General features: G+C 32.6%; 3 protein-coding genes across 5 annotated transcripts; 2 read left to right on the top strand and 1 right to left on the bottom strand.

Moving 5' to 3' along the window:
* Positions 1 to 201: 201 nt before the first annotated feature.
* LOC127094958 (uncharacterized) lies at positions 202 to 1,708 on the top strand. Its single transcript, XM_051033714.1, has 2 exons — positions 202 to 1,030; positions 1,131 to 1,708. The coding sequence occupies exons 1-2, from the start codon at positions 202 to 204 to the stop codon at positions 1,706 to 1,708; spliced, it is 1,407 nt and encodes a 468-aa protein (XP_050889671.1).
* A 1,367-nt stretch (positions 1,709 to 3,075) lies between these two features.
* Positions 3,076 to 6,139, top strand: LOC127096414 (tRNase Z TRZ1). Of its 2 annotated transcripts, none has more exons than XR_007792715.1 (8): positions 3,076 to 3,516; positions 3,683 to 3,845; positions 3,955 to 4,025; positions 4,726 to 4,821; positions 4,957 to 5,070; positions 5,333 to 5,360; positions 5,472 to 5,546; positions 5,844 to 5,997. XR_007792715.1 is itself a non-coding variant. In XM_051034986.1 (8 exons), exons 1-8 carry the CDS (start codon positions 3,214 to 3,216, stop codon positions 5,916 to 5,918), a joined length of 966 nt encoding a protein of 321 aa, XP_050890943.1. In that variant the 5' UTR covers positions 3,076 to 3,213; the 3' UTR covers positions 5,919 to 6,139. The 2 variants fall into 2 exon arrangements, 1 of the variants encoding a protein (XP_050890943.1); XM_051034986.1 differs by having other exon boundaries at positions 5,292 to 5,360; positions 5,844 to 6,139.
* A 6,059-nt stretch (positions 6,140 to 12,198) lies between these two features.
* Positions 12,199 to 20,543, bottom strand: LOC127096413 (RNA demethylase ALKBH10B). 2 transcript variants are annotated; one of them, XM_051034984.1, is made up of 9 exons: positions 19,694 to 20,543; positions 18,976 to 19,098; positions 17,657 to 17,754; positions 17,443 to 17,560; positions 14,851 to 14,973; positions 14,579 to 14,691; positions 14,318 to 14,472; positions 12,702 to 13,165; positions 12,199 to 12,602 (listed from the first exon to the last, which is right to left on the bottom strand). In XM_051034984.1, exons 1-9 carry the CDS (start codon positions 20,259 to 20,261, stop codon positions 12,475 to 12,477), a joined length of 1,890 nt encoding a protein of 629 aa, XP_050890941.1. In that variant the 5' UTR covers positions 20,262 to 20,543; the 3' UTR covers positions 12,199 to 12,474. The 2 variants fall into 2 exon arrangements, with proteins under 2 accessions (XP_050890941.1, XP_050890940.1); XM_051034983.1 differs by having other exon boundaries at positions 12,199 to 13,165.
* Positions 20,544 to 21,204: the final 661 nt, after the last annotated feature.

The raw sequence follows: 21,204 nt of genomic DNA, 5'->3' as shown, positions 1-21,204 counted from the left end.
CAAGAATACAATAATTTGTTCTTAAATCTTACAGGTAAATATGTTAAATGTTTGTAAGTTTTGTCATAATTTTATAAAGTTAACTTTTAAAGTATGATTTTATCTTACAATTTTTTTTAATGTATAATTAATTTATTCACTGCATGTTTGATATGTATTTTTTTTAAATTAGATGAGCAAAGAGGTGTATTCAAGCGAATAATGGAAGCAGTAAACAATCAACAAGGAGGCGTATTTTTTTTGTATGGATACGGTGGCACAGGGAAAACCTACATGTGGAGAACTCTAGCTTCCTACATAAGATCAAAGAAACAAATTTGTTTAACTGTTGCTTCATCGGGCATAACTTCACTACTACTTCCAGGAGGTCGAACGGCTCATTCAATGTTCAAGATTCCAATACCTACAATGGAGTCTTCTACATGTAATATCGACAAAGGTAGTGATTGTGCAAAGCTACTAAAAATGGCAAAGTTGATAATTTGGGATGAAGCTCCAATGGCACACAGATTTTGTTTTGAAGCGTTTGATAAAACCCTTAAAGACATAATGGGGCGTTCCAATTGTTCTGACAAATTATTCGGAGGGAAAGTAATTGTATTTGGTGGAGATTTTCGGCAAATATTACCGGTTGTACCAAGGGGCAGCCGTTCAGATATAATACATTCTACAATAAATTCATCATACATCTGGGATCATTGTGTTGTGCTGAAGCTTACAAAGAACATGCGACTCCAACAAGCCGGAAATACTTCAAGTACATCTGAATTAGAATTGTTTTCTAATTGGATATTAAAAGTTGGCGATGGGAAATTGGAAGAACCTAACGATGGTTACACGGATATTCCTATTCCAAATGATTTCTTAATTTCTAACTATGATGATCCACTAGAAGCCATTGTTAGTGAAACATATCCGAATTTTCTTAACAATTACAAGAATCCAAAATTTTTGCAATCAAGAGCTATATTGGCAGGAACAATTGAAACGGTTGACATCATAAATCAATACGTTTTGGGATTCATACCAGGTATGCGTTATCCATTGTAAACATATTTATAGATACATTCATATATTTATATGTACTAACATAGATTTATAATAATAAAATTTCAAAAAATTTCCTAAAGGTGAAGAAAATGAATATTTAAGTTCAGATTCTGTAGACACTTTTGACGATGAAGGAAATGAAGCTTTTGATGTTTTGACCCCGGAATTTTTTAATACACTTACAACTTCCGGTCTACCTAACCACAAGATTAAATTGAAGATTGGGACCCCTATTATGTTGCTTCGAAACATTGATCAACCTAAAGGTCTCTGCAATGGGACAAGGCTTATAGTTACAAGATTGGCAAACCACGTTATTGAGGCAAAGATTATATCTGGAAAGAATATTGGAGGGGTTATCTATATTCCAAGAATGGATATGACTCCAACACAATCTCCGTGGCCATTCAAAATGACTAGAAGGCAATTTCTCATAACTATATGTTATGCTATGACAATTAACAAATCTCAAGGTCAGTCATTGGATTATGTTGGATTGTATTTGCCTAGAAGTGTATTTAGTCATGGTCAACTATATGTTGCAATAGCAAGGGTCAAAAGCAAAAAAGGGCTTAAGATATTAATCCATGACAAGGATAACCATCCATTGAATTCTACAACAAACGTCGTGTTCAAAGAAGTTTTTGAAAACTTATAGAACGTAAGTTTTTCATTAGTTATATTATATCAACAAATGTCGTTGTTTATTATTAGAATTTTATTGAATGAGTTGTATAAAATATACATTATATTTTAACATTTGTTTACATTGATGTAATTGTTTTTTACTGGGTAATGAATCATCACTTCCTAAAAGGTTGCGGACAGGTTTTGTATAAACCCAGTTTTTTAAGGACCAAAGAATTGTACGAAGTTAAATCATTTTTGTTGGACTTATTTCTCACAATTTTAACTAAAATTGTGAACCTTTTGTTTCAATATCTTTTGTTGCATTAAACCTTACTGTATCAATTGCAATTAATTTCAATATTTGGTAGTATTCATTACTATATTTTAAAACAAATGAGGTTCTGGTATTTCTTTTACATGGTTTATGTATTTTGGTTAAATAATCATTTATTATGAAAGTTAATATTTGCGCTTTTATACCTCAAATTAGTAACAGATTGGAAAATTTCATCCATTACTAAATAAATATATTTTTATTTCTTATGTCCAAAATCTCAATATGATAAATGGAATGTTTATTCATAACATTAACAATGGAATGTTTATTATATATCAATATACCAATAAATTGTAAAAATATTTTTGTATTATATTTTTTGATTATTTCCTTAATATAGTATACAAAAAAATTAAGCAAATTATATTACAATAAATTAATAATGTTTTACTTTATTATGTCCCAAACTGGAAAAAGTTATTTGTAGAAATTTTTTGAACCCATTTATTGATTATTTAACATCCATTACATTAAAAAAAACTCTTATGCAATAAATTTGTGTACGTTGATCCAACTATATATATATATATATATATATATATATATATATATATATATATATATATATATATATATTTTAATTTTAATTTTTTAAAATAAATTATTGCATTTGCGCGACCCGTGCGAACGCACGGGTCCTTTACTAGTTTGAATTGAAAAGATATCCTGTGAACCTGGGCTAAAATGGTTAGGCCAAATATGTTTTATTAAAAAATTTAATTAATTAATTTCTAAAAAGACTTAATTAATTCATTTTAAAAAAAAAATTGAAATTATTAGTTAATTATATAAAAAATATTAAATAATATCTTAGTCATTTTATATCATTAAAAGACTAAATTCTGAAAAAACATTAAAATAGAAGGAATAGAAAATGAATTTAGTCCAATAAAAAATAATATATATATATATATATATATAATATATATATATATATATATATAATATATATATATATATATATATATATATATATATTATATATATATATATATATATATATATATATATATATATATATATATATATATATATATATATGTTGTGACTTAGCTTGTTAATCTTTCATAGAGGTAAATAAATAAAATAAGAGACAAATAATTAGGATACGAGGAAACCGCACTGTCTTGTCATCCGTCAACACCATCTGCGGCGACGCTAGCCGCCCCGGCAAAACTGCAACCCACCGACACCGGATGTTCCGTCGCATCAGAGCTCCACTACACACCGCCATTCCTCGATTCTTTTCCACACCAATCCACTTCCATCTCCAATCATTATTGATGGAGCATGTAACTGAGCATTCAACAGAGTCTTGTTCAAAGAAATCAAAGGGTTTGAACATTGGAGAATACCAAATTGAGGGTTTATCCATTGGAGGCCATGAAACTTGCATCATTGTTCCCAAGCTTAACGTAGCCTTCGATATTGGTCGTTGCCCACCTCGTGCTGTTTCTCAAGACTTTCTTTTAATCTCTCATGCTCACATGGATCATATTGTTAGTTATTAGTTAGTTACTCTCTTTATTTCATTGCTAATGCTAACATTTCCTTCATTTTTCGCAATTTTCATTCACATTTCTTGTATAGGTAACATGTGGGGTTTTGTTTGATGAATTGAAAGTGTTGCTGAACTTTATATGATGTATGTTAAACTTTTGATAGGGAGGTTTACCAATGTATGTTGCGACACGAGGTTTATACCGAATGAAGCCGCCAACGATTATTGTACCAATTTCAGTGAAAGAAGATGTAGAGAAACTCTTTGAGATTCACAGGAAAATGGATCAATCTGAGCTTAAGCACAATCTCATAGGCTTGGATGTAGGTAATTCTTGTTCTCTTTCAAGATTGAGACTGCAATTAATAAACATTGAAACTTTATAGTAATTTTTTCCCTTATGTATGGTTTCTTTCTAATTCATGATTCTCTGCAGGAGAAGAATTTTCTCTGAGAAACGATCTTAAAGTTAAAGCTTTTCGGACTTATCATGTGATACCCAGCCAGGTAACTATTCAATTTTTCTAGTGACTAGGTCCGTGTTTGATTTGAATTGAATTGATTGTGGTGGTTTTTGAAAATGAATGTAATAAATTACGGATTCTTAAATTGTTTGGCTCTTGCTATTTCCTCTATTTTTTGCACAGTTGTCAAACTGCAGCAGTATAGTGATATGACATAACGGAATTTGAACAACCGCTATTGTTCCATGATATGCTATTTAGGACAAATTGTTTCCAAATAGAAGCATTATAGCATATTAGCATGACATAATTTGAACAAACGGCTATTTTTAGTGATCCACGATTGACCACGTTGTTGTTTTTTAAGGCCACATGAACTTTCATGTAACACCCTTGTAGGGTTATCGAATATCAGTCATGGCGGCACTATGGTGGATATAAGTAGCGGTTTTTGGGATCGCTGCAATGGTAAATATTAGCCGATATTGCGATTTTTTCCGCTGACCTTGCCACCAACCGTCCTGTATGGTGGGATTTTGACTCCCCCGCCATCTGCCACAGACAACACTACACCCTAGCGAATGATATTTAATATGATATTCAACAAATACCCTTTTAATGTATCATATGCCGCATCTTTTATTGCTTTTTTAAGAACAAATTTCAATCAAATCCAACAGCATTCTTATCATGACAGCTGAAACATCACATATGGGACCTAACTATTATGCATTTTTTGGCAGGGTTATATACTTTACTCTGTAAGAAATAAACTTAAACCAGAGTATATTGGTCTCTCTGGAAATGAAATTAAGAATTTGAAGTCATCTGGTGTGGAGGTGAGTCTTAAGTACTGTATGTTTAAACGAGTTTTAAAACTTTTCAGTTGGTAGTTACAAGTTCTAGTAGTCCTGTCCATCTTCTATATCTTTTAGTTTCGCTACGCATGCTCAACGAAACTGGGTTTTTGGCAGATAACAAACACTTTGGCAGAACCAGAGATTGCTTTCACAGGAGACACCACAGCAGATTTCATAAGTGACGAAAATAACACTGATGTCTTGCGGGCGAAACTTCTTGTATTGGAGGTAATCTACTCTGTCCAATACTTTTGAGGCTATACGTACAAATAAATCTAGAATATGTACTTTTCTTCCGGTCCATATAGCCTTCAAACTTAAATGTCATACTCAAACGGAATTTTGAATTGATTTGCTTGGTAGTTGTTTCTCGTTCTTGGTGATTCACATGTTAATCTTATGGTTTCACAGTTTACCATCGATCTTATTTTTCTCCATTATTCATATAGTGCACCTTTCTTAACAATTCAATAACCGTGGAACATGCCAGGGATTATGGACACACTCATTTATCTGAGGTACGCTGCTACCTTCTGCAATAATAGCATACAATTTCATGCAAATCTCAGTGCTTTATTTACCATTCTGTTTATATTTATTTGCTTATTCCGTCTCATTGTCTTCTTCAGATAATAAACCATGCTGATAGGTTACAGAATAAATCAGTCCTTTTGATTCACTTTTCAGCTCGTTATACAGTAGAGGTATGCCATTATTGTTTTCGCCTCTTGAAAATGATAAACTTGGTCTTAGCAAGTGCTTGGGTGCACTGAAGTCGTACTATCGGAGTCGTTTGCTGAAAATCTAATGACTCGTGTGGATTTAAGTAAAATGGACTTAAAATAAACTCTCAGAATGTGAACTGTTTGATTTTCGTCCAACGACTCCAATCTAGTGACTCTGAATCGAAATCTTTTCCATATTTCAAACAATATTAGTTTTTGCCTGTTATGGTTTTTTGTTGGGCTGCTGATGAACTGTTGTGTGCTTGTGATAATCAGGAAATTCAACAAGCTGTAAGTGCATTGCCACCGTCGTTAGCTGGTCGAACTTTTGCGCTTACTGAAGGTTTTTAACAAGGAGTTGGAAGTATGATTGAACACAAATGATTGGAGTTGGTTTTCCTCCATCATCATTGTTGGCAAATATGGAAACAGTGGAATGAAAGGATGAATATACTGATGTACTCTTCAATTGCCTAGTTTTTTTAATTTATCAGGCTATTTGTTGTAATTTTTATCTAGTAACTAATAACTTTAGATTCATTTAATGAAAAAGAAAAATGATGATTGAATGATCCACTTGTACTACATATTAGCTTATGTTGTTCTTGCGTGGGATGTTTTTTTCTGATAGCCATCAGTGAATTGTGTTCTGACCATAGCCTATATTAAACAACGAAGAGTACTAGTATAAATAAGAGTACTAGTATAAGGAATATTTGACTTATACTTAACTTTTGCATCAGTCTTTGGACAATGATATACAATAAGAGCTTAAAGTGATTTGTAAATGAGTATTCACAGCTTTTTAATTACTCATTTCAAATCAGAACACATTTTCATCATAGCTTTTTCCAAGAGCCATAATTTTCTACCACTTTTATTTCATCATAGCTTTTTCCAAGAGCCATAATTTTCTATCACTTTTATCCCTGTGAATTCTCATTTTAAGAATCTTCTAAGTAGCATCTAAGTCTTTCAAACTTTTTTTCAATGTGATTTTTTTTTCAAGTCTTTCATGTCAAACTTTCTTTTCAACATGATTTTTTTTTCAATCAACATATCATCATCATACAATAATACAATAATAAGAAAATAAAAGATCCATCGTCAAGACTACTAATATAAATGCAACATTCATACTCATATATTTTGTAGCTAATCTGAAGCAACTATGAATCAAAGCGCTTGTAAAGTTGTCTTGGAAACTACTTTAAACCATACAAAGATCTCTTCAAATTACAAACTAGTTTGTCATTTCAGTGTCACTAAACTCATTTGACAGTTTCATGTAAATTTGTTCATCTATATTACTGAAAAGAAATATTGTCTTCACATCCATTTGTTCTAAATGCATGTCCTAGGTAGCTACTAAGGCTAATACTGCCTTGATATAAGTAATGTCTAGCGACCAGAGAGAAACTCTCATCATAGTCAATCCCCTTCTATTGTGAGTACCAATTTGCTACAAGAAGAGACTTAAACTTTTTCTATTCTTTTTCTATTATTGTTGGTTTTCTCTTGAACACCAACTTATAGTGGATGACTTGTTTCCCTTTAGGAAGCTGAACGAACTTCCATGTCTGATTTTTCTTCAAGGACTCCATCCTCTCCACTATTCTACTCATTCATTTATCTTTCTCTTGGCTAGCTATAGCCTCTCGAAAGGTGGAAGGATCTCTAGAACTAGTAAGAAGTGCATATACTGTCAAGTCATCATACTCATATTTTTTGGTGGTTTGGTTTAATGACGCTCTCACTCACGTATAAGAATATAATCATGTACTCTACCTGAAACTGTAGGTCCATGGTCAATTTTAGTATTAGAGTTTGGTTCTTCTCGTGGTTCATGCAGTCACATTAATCACCTGTTTGTTGAAATATAATCATGTACTCTATCTGAAATGGTAGGTCCATGGTCAATTTTAGTATTAGAGTTTGGTTCTTCTCATGGTTCAGGTAATACCAACATATTGTTCCATGGTGGTAAATCAACATTCACATTAATCACCTGTTTGTTGAAAGTTTCTCCTTTAGATGTTGACACACATTTGTTGCAACTGAGTGCTTCAATATTAACTACTCATAAAAAATATGCTTAATAATATCTTTTTTGCTCTCGTATGTTAATCCCATATTTCATTTTGACCATTTAACTTAAAAAGGTCTATATTGATCCCTTAACTCTTCAAAATATATCATCTTAGTCCTTTTCATCTAATTAATGTCAGAAAAACTCAAAAATTGGTCAGTAAATTCGTTGCTAATTAGACGAAAAGGACTAACATATGACGTTTTAAAGAGTTAAGGGACTAATATAGATCTTTTTTAAGTTAAGAGATCAAAATAAACTCTGGAGTTAATATACGGGACCAAAAAGAGTATTAAACCTAAAAAAAAATAACATCTATTGATTATCATTTTATTTTTAATCAGATAATATAACTTGAATCCCTTCACGCCTTTTGCGTAATCGAAGAAGACATATATTTCTTTGACTTTAGATCAAGTTTACTGGATATATGCACATAAGTTGATCATATAAAAATCCTTAAATTTTCAAGAACAATGTGAATATTTGTTCATACCTTCTCTACAACCTTCCATTCTAATGAAGCATGTGGTGACTTGTTGATAAGATATCACACCAGATTAAGTGCCCCTGCCTAGAAACCTTTTGATAGTATAACATTTTGTAAGAGTCATCTTGTCATTTCTATTATAGACTTATTCATTCTCTATGCCACGTCATTTTAATATGGTGCATTACAAATTGATAAATTCCTTTGAATATCATTTTCTTCACATAACCTATTGAAATTTGATTCAGTGTACTATGTCTCATTATTTGATCATAAATATTTGATTTTTTTTTGTCTGTTTGATTCTCTATCTCTACCTTCCATAACTTGAATTTGGTAAATACTCCAAATGCATATGCAACATCATTTACAATAGTGTTCCCCAATAGTTTGTATATGTTACCACCAGTATTCCTTGCTTTCATCACGGTCAAGACACCCTATAACTGTCATAATATCCTCATCTCTATCAAACATGTAGGATAAACCATTTGCATGTATAGTATCTATGGAAATCAAGTTCTTCCTCAATGTTCGGACGCCACCATCGTCCATGACAATTTTAATTTGTTTCATTCCAATGATAATACATGTTTTATCATCATCCATATAAGTAAATCCAAAATTATGAGACTTGGATGTAGTGAACAATTTTTAATACACAACGAGAGTCAAGCATCCACACATCGGTGCACTTGCTAAATTAAATATAAAGCATAACTGCTCCACTTCTAAAATCATACATTTAAATCACATTTGCATAATTAGATTAGTCTTACTTTCTATTCGAACATTCTCTTTTCCAATGCCCAATTGATTTGCTACTATAACACGTAACTATTTTCTAATTCTTGAATTTAGACCTCCTATTTTCAAAATCTACTTTACCTTTATTTCACCCACAATCTTTATTCATTTCACATACAACGTCATGATTAGAAAGAAGGCCAAAAATTTGTCTTCATTGTAAATAAAATGTCTCAATTCACTAACATGCAGTCTCAAAGGTTTCGTTAACCTTGGTCTCATGTAAATCCAACGTATAACACTTCTTTATTTTTACGGTATTGGAGTATGTGATCATAATAATAAAAAATCAAAATTTAACTTTTGTCGAATGTGAAAGCATGGTGTTAACCACTGCAGACCTGATGTGTGACAATCTAAGTACCGTTTATTTATTCCACACTATCCCTCTCACAAACATGTGGATTTTGATATTCACTTTGTTATAGAGAAGATGGCCAACCAAGATCTAGGCATTCAACATTTTTCCACCACTATCTAGTTAGATTACTTTATTACCGAGCCATTATTCTCTATCAGACCCACTGAATTATTCAGCAAACCCATTGTTGGCTCTCTTCAGCAGCCTCCATAAGTGTGAGTGATAAATTAGATTAACTAATCACTCACATTGATTAAGTTACTTAGTCACATTGATTAAATTAGTTAGGATAAGTTATAGGTAATTTTAGACTTTAGCAAGTGGGTTAGAGATTAACAAATATTTAAATATTTACTTAGGCTTTGATTGGATGTTTGGAGAAGGGGGGAGAGCTTTGAAAAGAGAAATGATATTTCCACTTTAAGGAATTTTTCTCACACCTCTGAAAATTTGAAATTATCTTTAGGGCGTTTAAAGATGCATTTTCGGACATCCAAAATCACACAAGTCTTCATCTTTCTGATATCTATCCTACTTTGAACAAATATATGGTCTATAGATGCATCTCTACAATACCCTATGTACACAATTAAGTTGTTTTTATTCAGAGGTGCATCTTCGAATAAATTTGTGATTTTCTCTGCAATGGAAGAAGTGCAACTGCTCTCATAACCCTCCAAACAAATGTCAATGCATGTCCATTTAAGCTACTTATTTCGATTACACTACTTAGGCTTTGTAGTAGAAGTTTGAAGAAGGATGGTGAACTTCGAAAAGGGAAATGCTTTGTCCATCCTTAGGGGTGCGCCAGACACCTCTGGAAACCCAAAATTACCCTTAATACGTCCGGAGATGCGTCTTTTGACTCGCCCAAAATCACACAAATGTCTTTCTGATATCCACCTCATTTTCAATAAAAATATGGTGTGGAGATGCATCTTCGTATGTTATTTGAATTTATCCATAGATGCATCTTCGAAATACCTTATGTACTCAATTATGGTGTTTTTATTCGGACCCCGGATAAAGTCGTGATTTTCTCGGCAATGATAGAAACGCAGTTGCTTCCCTAACCCTCTAAACAAGTGTCAGTACATGTCCATTTTTAGGCTACTTATTTCGATTCCACTACTATCTAATATAGCTAAAACAACTTATGTTCTCTAAAACATCATTCAAAACAGAAAGAAAGAATTTTGAAAAACTTACCAAATCAAATAGATGAGAAAGAGAAGTTTGAATGGATGAGAAGATTGAATGAGTGAGAAATAGTTGCAATTGTAGAAGCTTGAATGAATGTGAGAGCTCAAATGGTATTTTTTAGTACTTTTTAGAAAATGAAGGAGGAAAAGGGAAGAAAATGATCTGGCATGAGTATCTGAAGTAAAAGTGTCCCGAGATGCATCTTCGAACCATCCACTGGATTTTAAATTAATGGTATTTACAGAAATGTATCTCCAGACTCACCATTTACGCATAAAGATATACATCTCCAAATTAAATTTTGGCAAAAATAGGATACCTAAACAATTTGTGATGAGGATTTCCTAAAAAGAGATGCGTTTGGAGATGAGACTTTTCACGCTGGTGGGGGAGCACCCATAAGGATGAAAATAGTAATCCTTTAAAAAAATTAAGTAAAAAGAATTGAGAGATTTATGTGAAAATGATTTTTTTTTAGAGTTTTATATATTCATGATACAAAAATTTCTTAATTTAAAAAACTCAAAAACTATACCGGAGAAGAGGTTTGGTTTCGATGAATTTAAAAAAATTCTTCAATTTCAATTTATGTTGTTATAACATTCAAAAAATTAAAAATATACTAATATTAATACAATAACAACCAAGTCTTATCCTATTAAGTGAAGTCGGAGAAATATTTTATCTAGAACCATACTTTTATCTAAATTGTTAAGTTCAAAATCTTTTTTAATAATTTCTTTTATAATTTTCTTAAGTTTTCCTCTAACTCCTCTAACTATTTGACCCATCTCTATCTGATTTACTATCCTTAATCTAAGGTCTTCTCTCTACATATCGAAACCACCTATGTTTATTCTCTACCATTTTTTCTACTATAGGTGTTATCCCAATACTCTATCTAGTCTTACCATATATCCAACACCCAACATTTTGTCTCATATAAAAACGCAGGTCTTAGTGCAATCCGATAAAACTTTCCCTTCAACTTGAATATGTTTATTCTCTACCATTTTTTCTACTATAGGTGTTATCTCAATACTCTGTCTAGACTTACCATATATCCAACACCCAGCATTTTGTCTCATATAAAATCGCAGGTCTTAGTGCAATCCGATAAAACTTTCCCTTCAACTTGAACAGTACCTTTCTATCCCATGAAATCTCTGAAATCCTCTTTCATTTCAACCACACATCCTCGTCTATTTCTCCATCATTTTATATTTCATATTAAAAATATTTAAATTACATGACTTGTGGAATAATATGATCTTCATCTTTCACCTCCAGATTAAAAACACTTTTTCTTTTACTAAACTTGCATTCTAGGTAATAAACATTTATTTATCATTCTTTATAAATTCTTTATTTTAAAAATATTAAAAATTAATCTATTATATATCTAAATCTCTTTTTCTCAAAGTCTTGTCCTCGGTCTAAACTCTCAAACAAAGTCATAGAATAACTCTGTATCATACAGAAGCAGTTTAAATAGTCTTTGCCACTAACACTACTTCAATAAATGAGGTCATTCTATCTTTTTCCCTTATCTCTCTCTGCCTCGGCAAAGCTCAGAGAAGCTTCTCATGGATTAGACAAGAATCTTACATGCTTCAAGCTACTAAATATTTTTTGAAAAATCGTGAAGCAAACATCACTAGAATAAAAATCAATAGCAAAATGCGCAAAAGAAATCAGCCATATTGCATTTAAATCTGAATTAAGAATGAGTTTTCTCTTACTATAGAAGTTATAGAAGTTAATAAGACAAAAAAAAAGGATGGATCAAACAGAGGATTTTGAAGAGAACCAAAATGTTCTACATCCTTCTCTTGCTCTCTCCTTTGCAGTATATAATGTTATCTCAAATGTTGCCGCTTTTTACATTTGATTCAAACTCAAATTAAGTTGTCTATCTTTTTCTTTGATGAACCTTTCTTTTCTCTCTAATCTCTCATTAGCTTGCAACTGTTTCTCCATTGTTTTCCTCTTCTTTCTCAATAGTTTGCTCCATTGCTTGTTCGACTTCAGTTCCACTTGCATTTCCATTGCATTCTTGCCTTTGAATATTTTCATCCGTTTTACCTTTTGGTGAACCATTAATATTGTTATGATTAGATTTCCCATTTTCCTTTATCGACAATGCTGGAACTCCAACACCTAGGTTGGTTTCAGATAAGGTACCTTGTGAGTGCTGAGATGAATTGGCTGAGCCAGGTGGAGGAAGGAAGACTCCCGTGCCGGGAACAAGGACTCGAGGAGGAGGATGCCTTGGAGGAGCTGTGGTCCATCCCGTAGAGCCAGGCGGGATCGGCACAGATGTAGCAAATTGCATGGGAGTAGCAACTGGTGCCGGCACAAACAATGGCTGCATGCTGTTAGGAGGTGCTTGTAGGGAAGGAGCCGGCAGTACTCCGGTTACATGAACTGCAGAATAATGCTTGGGAGCTAACGCCCGATGACTGATATGATTTGGAGATCTGGCTGAATAATGTGATGTTGCCGGCAAAGTAAGACCTTGAGCATTGATTGGCTGAGACTTTTTAGGTAGAAACTTTGTGAAAGTAACAACTATGCGTTGTTTTTGAATAGAAGGAATAGCATGTTTGGCAATATCAGCTGATTTCCCTTGCATCACTAGAAGGGATCTACAGTTGCAACAGAGTAGATAATAATAAGCCATAATAATCAATCAGGTGTTGAGTTATTGAATCTGAGTAAAGAAAAAATAGGCAGTATTATACAGAATAAGCTATCTGCCCTTAATAATCATAACCAATGTATTTAACTTAACCATTGACCTCCACAAACATAAATGTACAAGACTTCTTCTAAGCTTACAAGGACCTAGTATTGAGCAACAGTTGAAAAACTGCGACAATGATAAATAGTGCCAGTCCCCATATCACATGCTTTATGATTCATGGCAGCAAAAATCCTTTGAATATAATTATCTAAAAGCATGCCTTTCAAGTTACAAGAGCCAAATTATAAGCACAGTATCATGGTAGAAAACAGATGTATCACTAAGAAGTAAATACTATCCATAGAAATTGTAAATACAAACATAAAAAATAGAGCTTATTTTGATTGGATGCAAAAAAGCTAGAATTCATAGATGATGAAACACAACACGTCATGATGCAAGGAAAATCATATAGTTATCAACTAAACTTCAACTAGTATATTTTTCAATTATCAAAAGATCTACCTAGATAATAACACCTCTGGCTTTGTCAGAGTACATTTAGAGGTGTTTCAACCAATGAAGGCAATTTTACTCTTCCTAAGTACATGCGTGTTAGGTTCCGTGGAAACGAAAAATTGATTTTTAGTGAATTGATTCTATAAAACTTATTTTGGTAAAGAGTGAGTTGAAGATAAAGTGATTTATGTTTGGTGAGTTGAAGAGTAAATTTTTGTGTAAAATTTACATTTAAGCTCAAAAGCTACAAATCCTAACATCGGGTAGAATCAATTCTCGAGGCATAATCAATTCTACTTGAAGAACCAAACACATTAAAATCAACTAAAAATCAATTCTACATCTCTAGAATTGCTTTCAAACCTTCCAAAATTGAAACCAAACAATAGACATTTCTAAAATGAAATTGAAATACCACAATTTACCTGGCTTCTATGATTCTCAAAGACCCTAAGTACAAATAATAATAATAATAATAATAATAATAATAATAATAATAATAATAATAATAATAATAATAATAATAATAATAATAATAATAATAATAACAGCATAAACACTAGCATACACAACAAATAAGGCTAACAAATATTACCCAGGTACAAGAGAAAGCTTGACATTGCCCCTATAATCCCCATGGTGATCTGGGACAATTGTCCTCCCGAAAGTCATGTCACATTCAGTCAGGAAAAGCATGTAAACAGGCCTTCCAAACCAAGACGGCCAACTGTTTGGCATCGAGTGATCACCCTATAGATAATTGTAATACAGATATCGGGCTACATTAGCAAATTTGATAACATGCCAAATTCCCAATATAACTCACCTTTCCCCAAAACAACATACAAGAAGTTACCTCGTTATAGAAATCCACAACGCAAGCATCAGGCTTCACGGTCATCACTTGCGAGGCAGCCATGCGTTCAATGATATCTTTAAACAAGGAAGGCATAGGTTCCACATTCTTATCTGTCAAATTCAATTAGTGAAATTCCATGGGTCATTATTAGAGGTAGCGAAAGACAAATAGCATGACTGCAGATAAAAACACAACTGAACTAGACATATGTAAGTCTCTCTTTCTCTCTGTTTGTATTTGAGTGTGTGTGAGTGAGATGGAAAACCTGCCTTTGAACGATGCTGTCACATTGTCCACATCTAGTGGTGCATCAGCAACGGGAACACCCAACTGAATCAGCTCCCTCCCATGGCCTCTCATGGGCCTTTTAGAAAACAAATATGTCTGACTTCCTGTTCATAAAACATATCAGCAACTAGCAGTTGTTAAAAATGAAAAAGTAATTTGTACTAGCAAAGGAACTTGTGCTGCAGTTTGTAGAAATAAGTCCTTTATTTCAGTACACATTACCCAATGATATGATAAAAAATTCATTTGAAAAATAAAAACTTATATATAACCTCTAATATATCAAATTTTGATTTTAACATAATTCCCAGAAAGAATGAAATGGATGTAATGGTATGAGTAGATTTATTTCTCTCAGAAATGGCAATTTTATCCTATGGTTTTACTTGGAGCAAAAACAAAACTGATAACTTTAGAAGACAAGAGAGCAATCCATACATATTCTACAAAATGCAATCGATTAAACAAATTCCAGAATGGCACACTGCTTGAATTAACATTTTTAATTTTTTTATAGCTTTTATTTAATTAATATGAATATATTAAAAATAAAAAAATAAATCAAAGGTCTAGATTTAACAGATAGATGGTTGTGATTAACTGGCTATTTAACAGCATTTTAATGTAGGGATAATATGGGGCATTAGTTAAAGTCCTAGGAACTAATAGGGATGGCTTAAGAGTTTAACTATTGGCAGAAGTCCATAAGTTAAAATGGTTGAACTCTTGACTTAGGCAGGGCGTGTTTAATTACTCTGTTCTGTTTCCAGAAAATTTTAAAATCAATGTGGAAGAGAGATTTTAACCTAAAATTTATTGTAGAAATAAACACAACCAAAATATACATTAACAAAATACTAGGAGTTAGCAATTGGTATTCAAAAGTAGAAACTTCGTTGGGTTGTTGAAACTATAGGTAGGAGGAGCTTTTGCTTTAACAAACAATTTTCAACTTGTGCTAAGACTGTGCTACTTTAGTTTATTACTTAATGTTCTAAAACATCATCATCTAATCTCATTGTTTGTATCCTGAATGAGTACCAAGGCTCACAACGCCCACCTCTTTGTTTATCTTTTTACTAAAGCCACACATGAAAAATATTTTACTTTAACTCATAAATAAAATGAAGTGGACTATTTTTAAAATTGGGAAATAAGAACTTGCAATTTATTAAAACTGTACTAATAGTCATTTTAAAACTATCGTGAGGGGGTTAGGATCCTCTCTATTTCTCAACAAAAAAATGGAAAGATCCATTTGGAGAGAGATAGATACAATGAAGTTCGAAAAAACATAAGAAACAATTAATGATGCTGAGACTCGCTTGATTGAGGGACCCACTATCTACCTTTTGTATCTATATCTCCCATAACGGAGAGAACCCTAACTCATCGTACAGATTTGAATTATAACCCTTAGAGTTACAAGGTCAATGGACAAAATGAGGTGAACCATTGAAATAGTTAAATATGATTTTGGTCTAAAAATTAAAGAATCTCGCTATCGGTCCTCACAAACTTCTAATCCCTCAAATACCAATAATTATCAAACATGGTGTTTATGGTCAACAGAAATTAAAATTCAAGTTGAGACGACTCATGAAAATCCATGTAAACATCCTCATTGACACTCATCGAGGCACATGTGATAGTCAATTTGCCACCTCATCTTCATTCCTTTCCCTAACCGTCCTCCCCTGCCCTAACCCTCGCATTGTATACAATTTCAATTGCATCCCCTTACATTGTTTCTCCTACATTAAATGATGATGGCAGGACGTGTCGATGACATGTTGGGAGCATGCCAACAACGCGTTGGGAGCATCCCTATTTGATTAGAATTAGGAGTTTAGTTCTAGCATAAATAAGGGTAAGTATCATATCAAACCATAATGACAATTAAGTCTTTATTTTATTCTCTTCTTGTTTATCTGAAAACCTATAACTTCAATAATTGGATTTCACTAGGAAAGAACAAAGAAGAGAATATTGATTGCTTTTTTGTAAGAAAATGTCCTTTCGAGCTGATATCACTTTCTTCAAATACTGTGTCCTCCTCTTATTTCATTGCACTAGGAAGAGTTAGTATTCTTTTGTTTTGTAGCCCTCATCTCTAGATAAAGAATTATTTTAACCAAAGATTCAGAAATGATTGTAACGGTTTTACAAAAGCAATCTCCTTTTATGGCATCTTAACAAATAGAAAGAGATAATACATAAAGTTTATTGCAAGAGTCGGAAAATAAACAGTAGAGTAAATATTTGACTTGGCATAAGCAAATGTCGAGCTCCCACTTTAAAGATGTTAGTTACTAGTTAGCATCATAGGTAATGCTAAGGAATTCCTTTTTATAACTACTCAACTACTTAAAGACTGGAAAAATAATGCATATAAACTATCATTATTCACTGACATGGCCAACATTGAAAATATGTTCGAAGAGCCTATCAAGTATCAAGTGTTTGCCGCACACATTGGCTAATGCATAACAATCAGAGAAAAGTTATTAAAAAAGAACCAATACAAATCAGGCATCAGCAATAAATTCCTCCAATATGAAGATGTAACTTACCTTGCAATTGTCCTTTTCTTCCAGCAACCCTCAAATCATTGACCAATGAACCAAGTTTAGAAATTTCATTACTATCTAATAAATCTTCGTACAACTTCAGTCCTTCAACCACATTAACCTAAAGATTAAAAACAGATGCACCATAAAATAGCAAATAAAGATAGAAAAAAGGAAGAAAAGATGATGAAAAAGGAAACTATTTAAAAGATCCTACCATCTTCCCGTCAAACATCTCATTGCTAATATAAGTTTTTCCTGTGGTAGAACCATTCTCGCTCTGCTGTTGATTTTGCATAGAAAGTGAATCATTTTCTGGAAACACGTTGTACAAGAGTATCAATATGATGAAAAACATACATCAAACCAATCTTCACAGAAAACTATGTGTATAAGGTGACTGATTCTATAATTTTATTTTATTTTGAAATCTTGGTATCCAGCCTTGCGACCAACTAATCTAAGGGTTAGGGGTGTTCATGGATGCAGGTCGACCCACGAACCCGCTGACCCAAACCAACCCAACCCATAAATTACCCGAACCCATTCATTTACGGGTATACCCAACCCAACCCATAACAATCCGTATAGTTTTGGTTCGGGTATCGGATTTGAGTTTTGCAACTCGTTGACCCGTCCACGTGACTTTAGTAATTTATTATTATTTTAAATAAAAATATAAAATTAATATCTCACTAATAACCATAATTTTTTCAAAAAAAATATTCTCCACCAATATTACTACTAGATCAATGAGTTTACGTAATTCCAAGATTAAATGTTGTTTCTTATTTTCTTTTGTATCATTTTTAACTTATGTATTTTATGGAAATAACGTGTCTTGTTGAATTTTATACTATTATAAAGTGTTATGTCGTGTAGATAAATTCTATTAGATATTATATGAAGTGTTTCATTGAATTTGAGTGTTATAAATGAGTATGATTGTATTGAGTTGTGTTACATTTTTTTAAAACCAACAAAAAAGAATTATAAAAAAAAAAAATTTATTTGAAACACAACCCAACCCATTAATAAACGGGTCGGTTTTGATAATGAAATTGCGGGTTGGATGACGGACCCAACCCATTGAAGTTTGAATGGGTTGGGTAACGGGTTAGGCCAAACCCGGTCCAACCCAACCCGCGTACACCCCTACTAAGGGGACCAATCCCACCGTCCACTTGCGGGGGCCGTTTAAAGCCAAAACAAAGCTCTGTATGGACTTTGGCCCAACACATCAATTGTTTGCACCTAGGACCCAAGCCTTCACTACTAGGCCAACCCTTACATGGTATGCGAAAACTAACTAGGCATCGTAAGAAACTATAGATTGATATTTTAAAAAAACATAGAATACATGTGACAAATACAGGGAAGATAGTGGACAGAGTCTGAGCATTACTTGCTGTTAGAATCTAAGATAATATAGTATATACTTTATTCCGAAAGTTCCTGTATAAACCTAGCATAGTCTCATGAGTTCTAGAATTCAATATATATCATTATTCAAATCATAGTCAACAGGAATAAAACCTCCAGACTTTGATGCACATTCTTCATTTACACCCACAGCTTTACATTGTGCACTGGACAGTGATCCTTGAGAATTGACAGAGCTCTTCGAAATGACATCAGATTGATGATTTGTTTCAGTATCTGCTCAAGCAGCCAGTAGATGAAAAAATCAAGATGGCTTCAAGCAGAGAGATTATTCAAAAACACAGAAACTTTGAAATGTTACTAATTTTATCAGGTCAAAAGGTCTGAATTCATGTATAAAGATACAGATCCAATATTCACAGTATTGTAGAATAATGCACGTCATAATTTTAAATTGCAGTTTGCAACATTGCAGTTCAAAACCATAATAACACATAAAGTCCAGATCATAAGAACAAATATTGGATAAAGCTGCAAAGAACAGTATCACCCAGAAATCCAAGATTAACCATGTTGTAGTATAATCAGTGTTGCCAATTGTGGATAACAGAAAATAATATTTGTTCAAATTCTGCTATACCACAGCGCTATTGCTGCACATTAACGATTTATTCGATTTTCCTATACTAGCGTCCCTATTTGACAACACATGGTATAATGAATATCACAGTTTCAAATAGTGATTTACAACAGCAACTGTGTGACCCTAACATTATGGTTTAATGGTCTCCTATTACTAAATCTAACATCACATACACACAACCGCGATTTAAAACTACTAGTCGAATAATCCAAAAGACCCATCCTTTACCTTTCTTCTCCTCGGCAGTGTCTGAACTCTTATCATCCTTAGTTCCAACCTTGCCACCAGATTTAAGTTCTTCACTCTTATCAACTACTTGAGACCCTTTTGCTACAGAATTCGCTTCCCAACGGCGAGATTCTACACTAGAATTACCACCTTCCTTACCATTGGCAGCCTCAAATCTCTGCCATTGCCTAACTTTCCTAAACTCCTTAACAACGGGCTTAACCGGCCTCTGCTGCCTCCTCCACGCCACCTGCTGTAAAGCATACCCAACCTCAGAAACCGAATAGTACTGCTGCATAAGAAGCACCTGAGTCCAATTAACTCTCCTCTGCTCAATTGCACCAACAACAAAATCATACTCACCAACCTCGCCAACAGCACGCAAATGTTGAACAAGAGAATCTATAATCGCATTCGCAGCTGCAAATTCGCTGCGAAGCCAATTCATAAACCCGTCCCTCTCATCAACAAACCACTGTTGTGGCCTGTACTGCATCTCCCCGCCGGTAACCACTGCCGGAAAATGCTTAATCTCCGGTGTTACTGCATTTCCCATTGGCATTGCCATGAAAACTAACTCACTAACTAGAAAATCACAATTAATATATAAAATTCTCACAATCTACTACTAAAAAGTACAAAATTATACTACTAGCACCACGATCCCACGAAATGGGATGCGAAATCGGAAGGAATTGAAGTGAAACTTGATGAGAAATTAGGGCTTTTTGAAGAGAGGAGTGTGAATTGTGAGATCTGAAAATGAAAATTGAAAGGGAAATGAAATGAAAAAGGAAAGTGTGATGGTTGTTGAGTAATGAGAAGAAAGAAGTTTGGTGGAGAATGAAGATCTAGGGTTAAGATTCTTTTATACGCTTTCTTTTCTTATTATTATTTTCATTATCATTTTATAGTTTATTTTAGGTAAATTATTAAATAATCTTAACTTTTCTTACCCTCCAAATTAAATTGCTTCAAAATATTAATTAATTTACTAATAAGATAATATAAATAAATGATTTGATAATGGCTATATTTTTAACTAAATTCTAAAGTACTATTGTGTTTATCTTTATTTAAATATATTTAATTTTAAGAACATTTATTTAATTAAATTACTTTAATTAAAATATTACTATAAATATTTATTTTAGATAATTTGATTGAATTTTGATGTAAAATAAATCAAACCGTATCTTTTATATTGTGGTTTGGACTTTTTCTTTTTTTAACAAAAGATTATAGATTATGGCTTGTAATTTAGACTTAAATTGTTGAAAAAAAGGGAAAAGAGAAGACTTTTGTGATTTGAAAATTTTGATTCACACTAGGAAGACAAAAAATAAATATGAAGTTTGTAGTTTAACATATAGTAATTGCGAATAAAATTATTGAATGTTTCAATTATTAGAAACTTAATAGATAATAAAGATAGTATAATAGTATACGTAAATAAAATGAATAATTTTATTCAATTATCATATTAATTATATATAAATATCCATATTATA

Source organism: Lathyrus oleraceus, chromosome 6 (assembly GCF_024323335.1).
Source record: "Lathyrus oleraceus cultivar Zhongwan6 chromosome 6, CAAS_Psat_ZW6_1.0, whole genome shotgun sequence".
NCBI classification, from domain to species: Eukaryota; Viridiplantae; Streptophyta; class Magnoliopsida; order Fabales; family Fabaceae; genus Lathyrus; species Lathyrus oleraceus.
Note: the sequence above shows the minus strand (reverse complement) of the source record. Positions and strands in the feature narration are given on the sequence as shown.

What these genes read in the sequence shown, in the direction of transcription:
- LOC127096413 (XM_051034983.1), bottom strand. Translation starts at nt 20,261, where the DNA reads ATGGCAATGCCAATGGGAAATGCAGTAACACCGGAGATTAAGCATTTT. An exon ending in CACTGCCGAGGAGAAGAAAG is followed by an intron (nt 19,099 to 19,693) that starts GTAAAGGATGGG and finishes CTGCTTGAGCAG; the next exon opens with ATACTGAAACAAATCATCAA. An exon ending in TGTGACAGCATCGTTCAAAG is followed by an intron (nt 14,692 to 14,850) that starts GCAGGTTTTCCA and finishes TGAATTTGACAG; the next exon opens with ATAAGAATGTGGAACCTATG.
- LOC127094958 (XM_051033714.1), top strand. Translation starts at nt 202, where the DNA reads ATGGAAGCAGTAAACAATCAACAAGGAGGCGTATTTTTTTTGTATGGA. An exon ending in CGTTTTGGGATTCATACCAG is followed by an intron (nt 1,031 to 1,130) that starts GTATGCGTTATC and finishes AATTTCCTAAAG; the next exon opens with GTGAAGAAAATGAATATTTA.
- LOC127096414 (XM_051034986.1), top strand. Translation starts at nt 3,214, where the DNA reads ATGTTCCGTCGCATCAGAGCTCCACTACACACCGCCATTCCTCGATTC. An exon ending in GACACACTCATTTATCTGAG is followed by an intron (nt 5,361 to 5,471) that starts GTACGCTGCTAC and finishes TGTCTTCTTCAG; the next exon opens with ATAATAAACCATGCTGATAG. An exon ending in CAGCTCGTTATACAGTAGAG is followed by an intron (nt 5,547 to 5,843) that starts GTATGCCATTAT and finishes TGTGATAATCAG; the next exon opens with GAAATTCAACAAGCTGTAAG.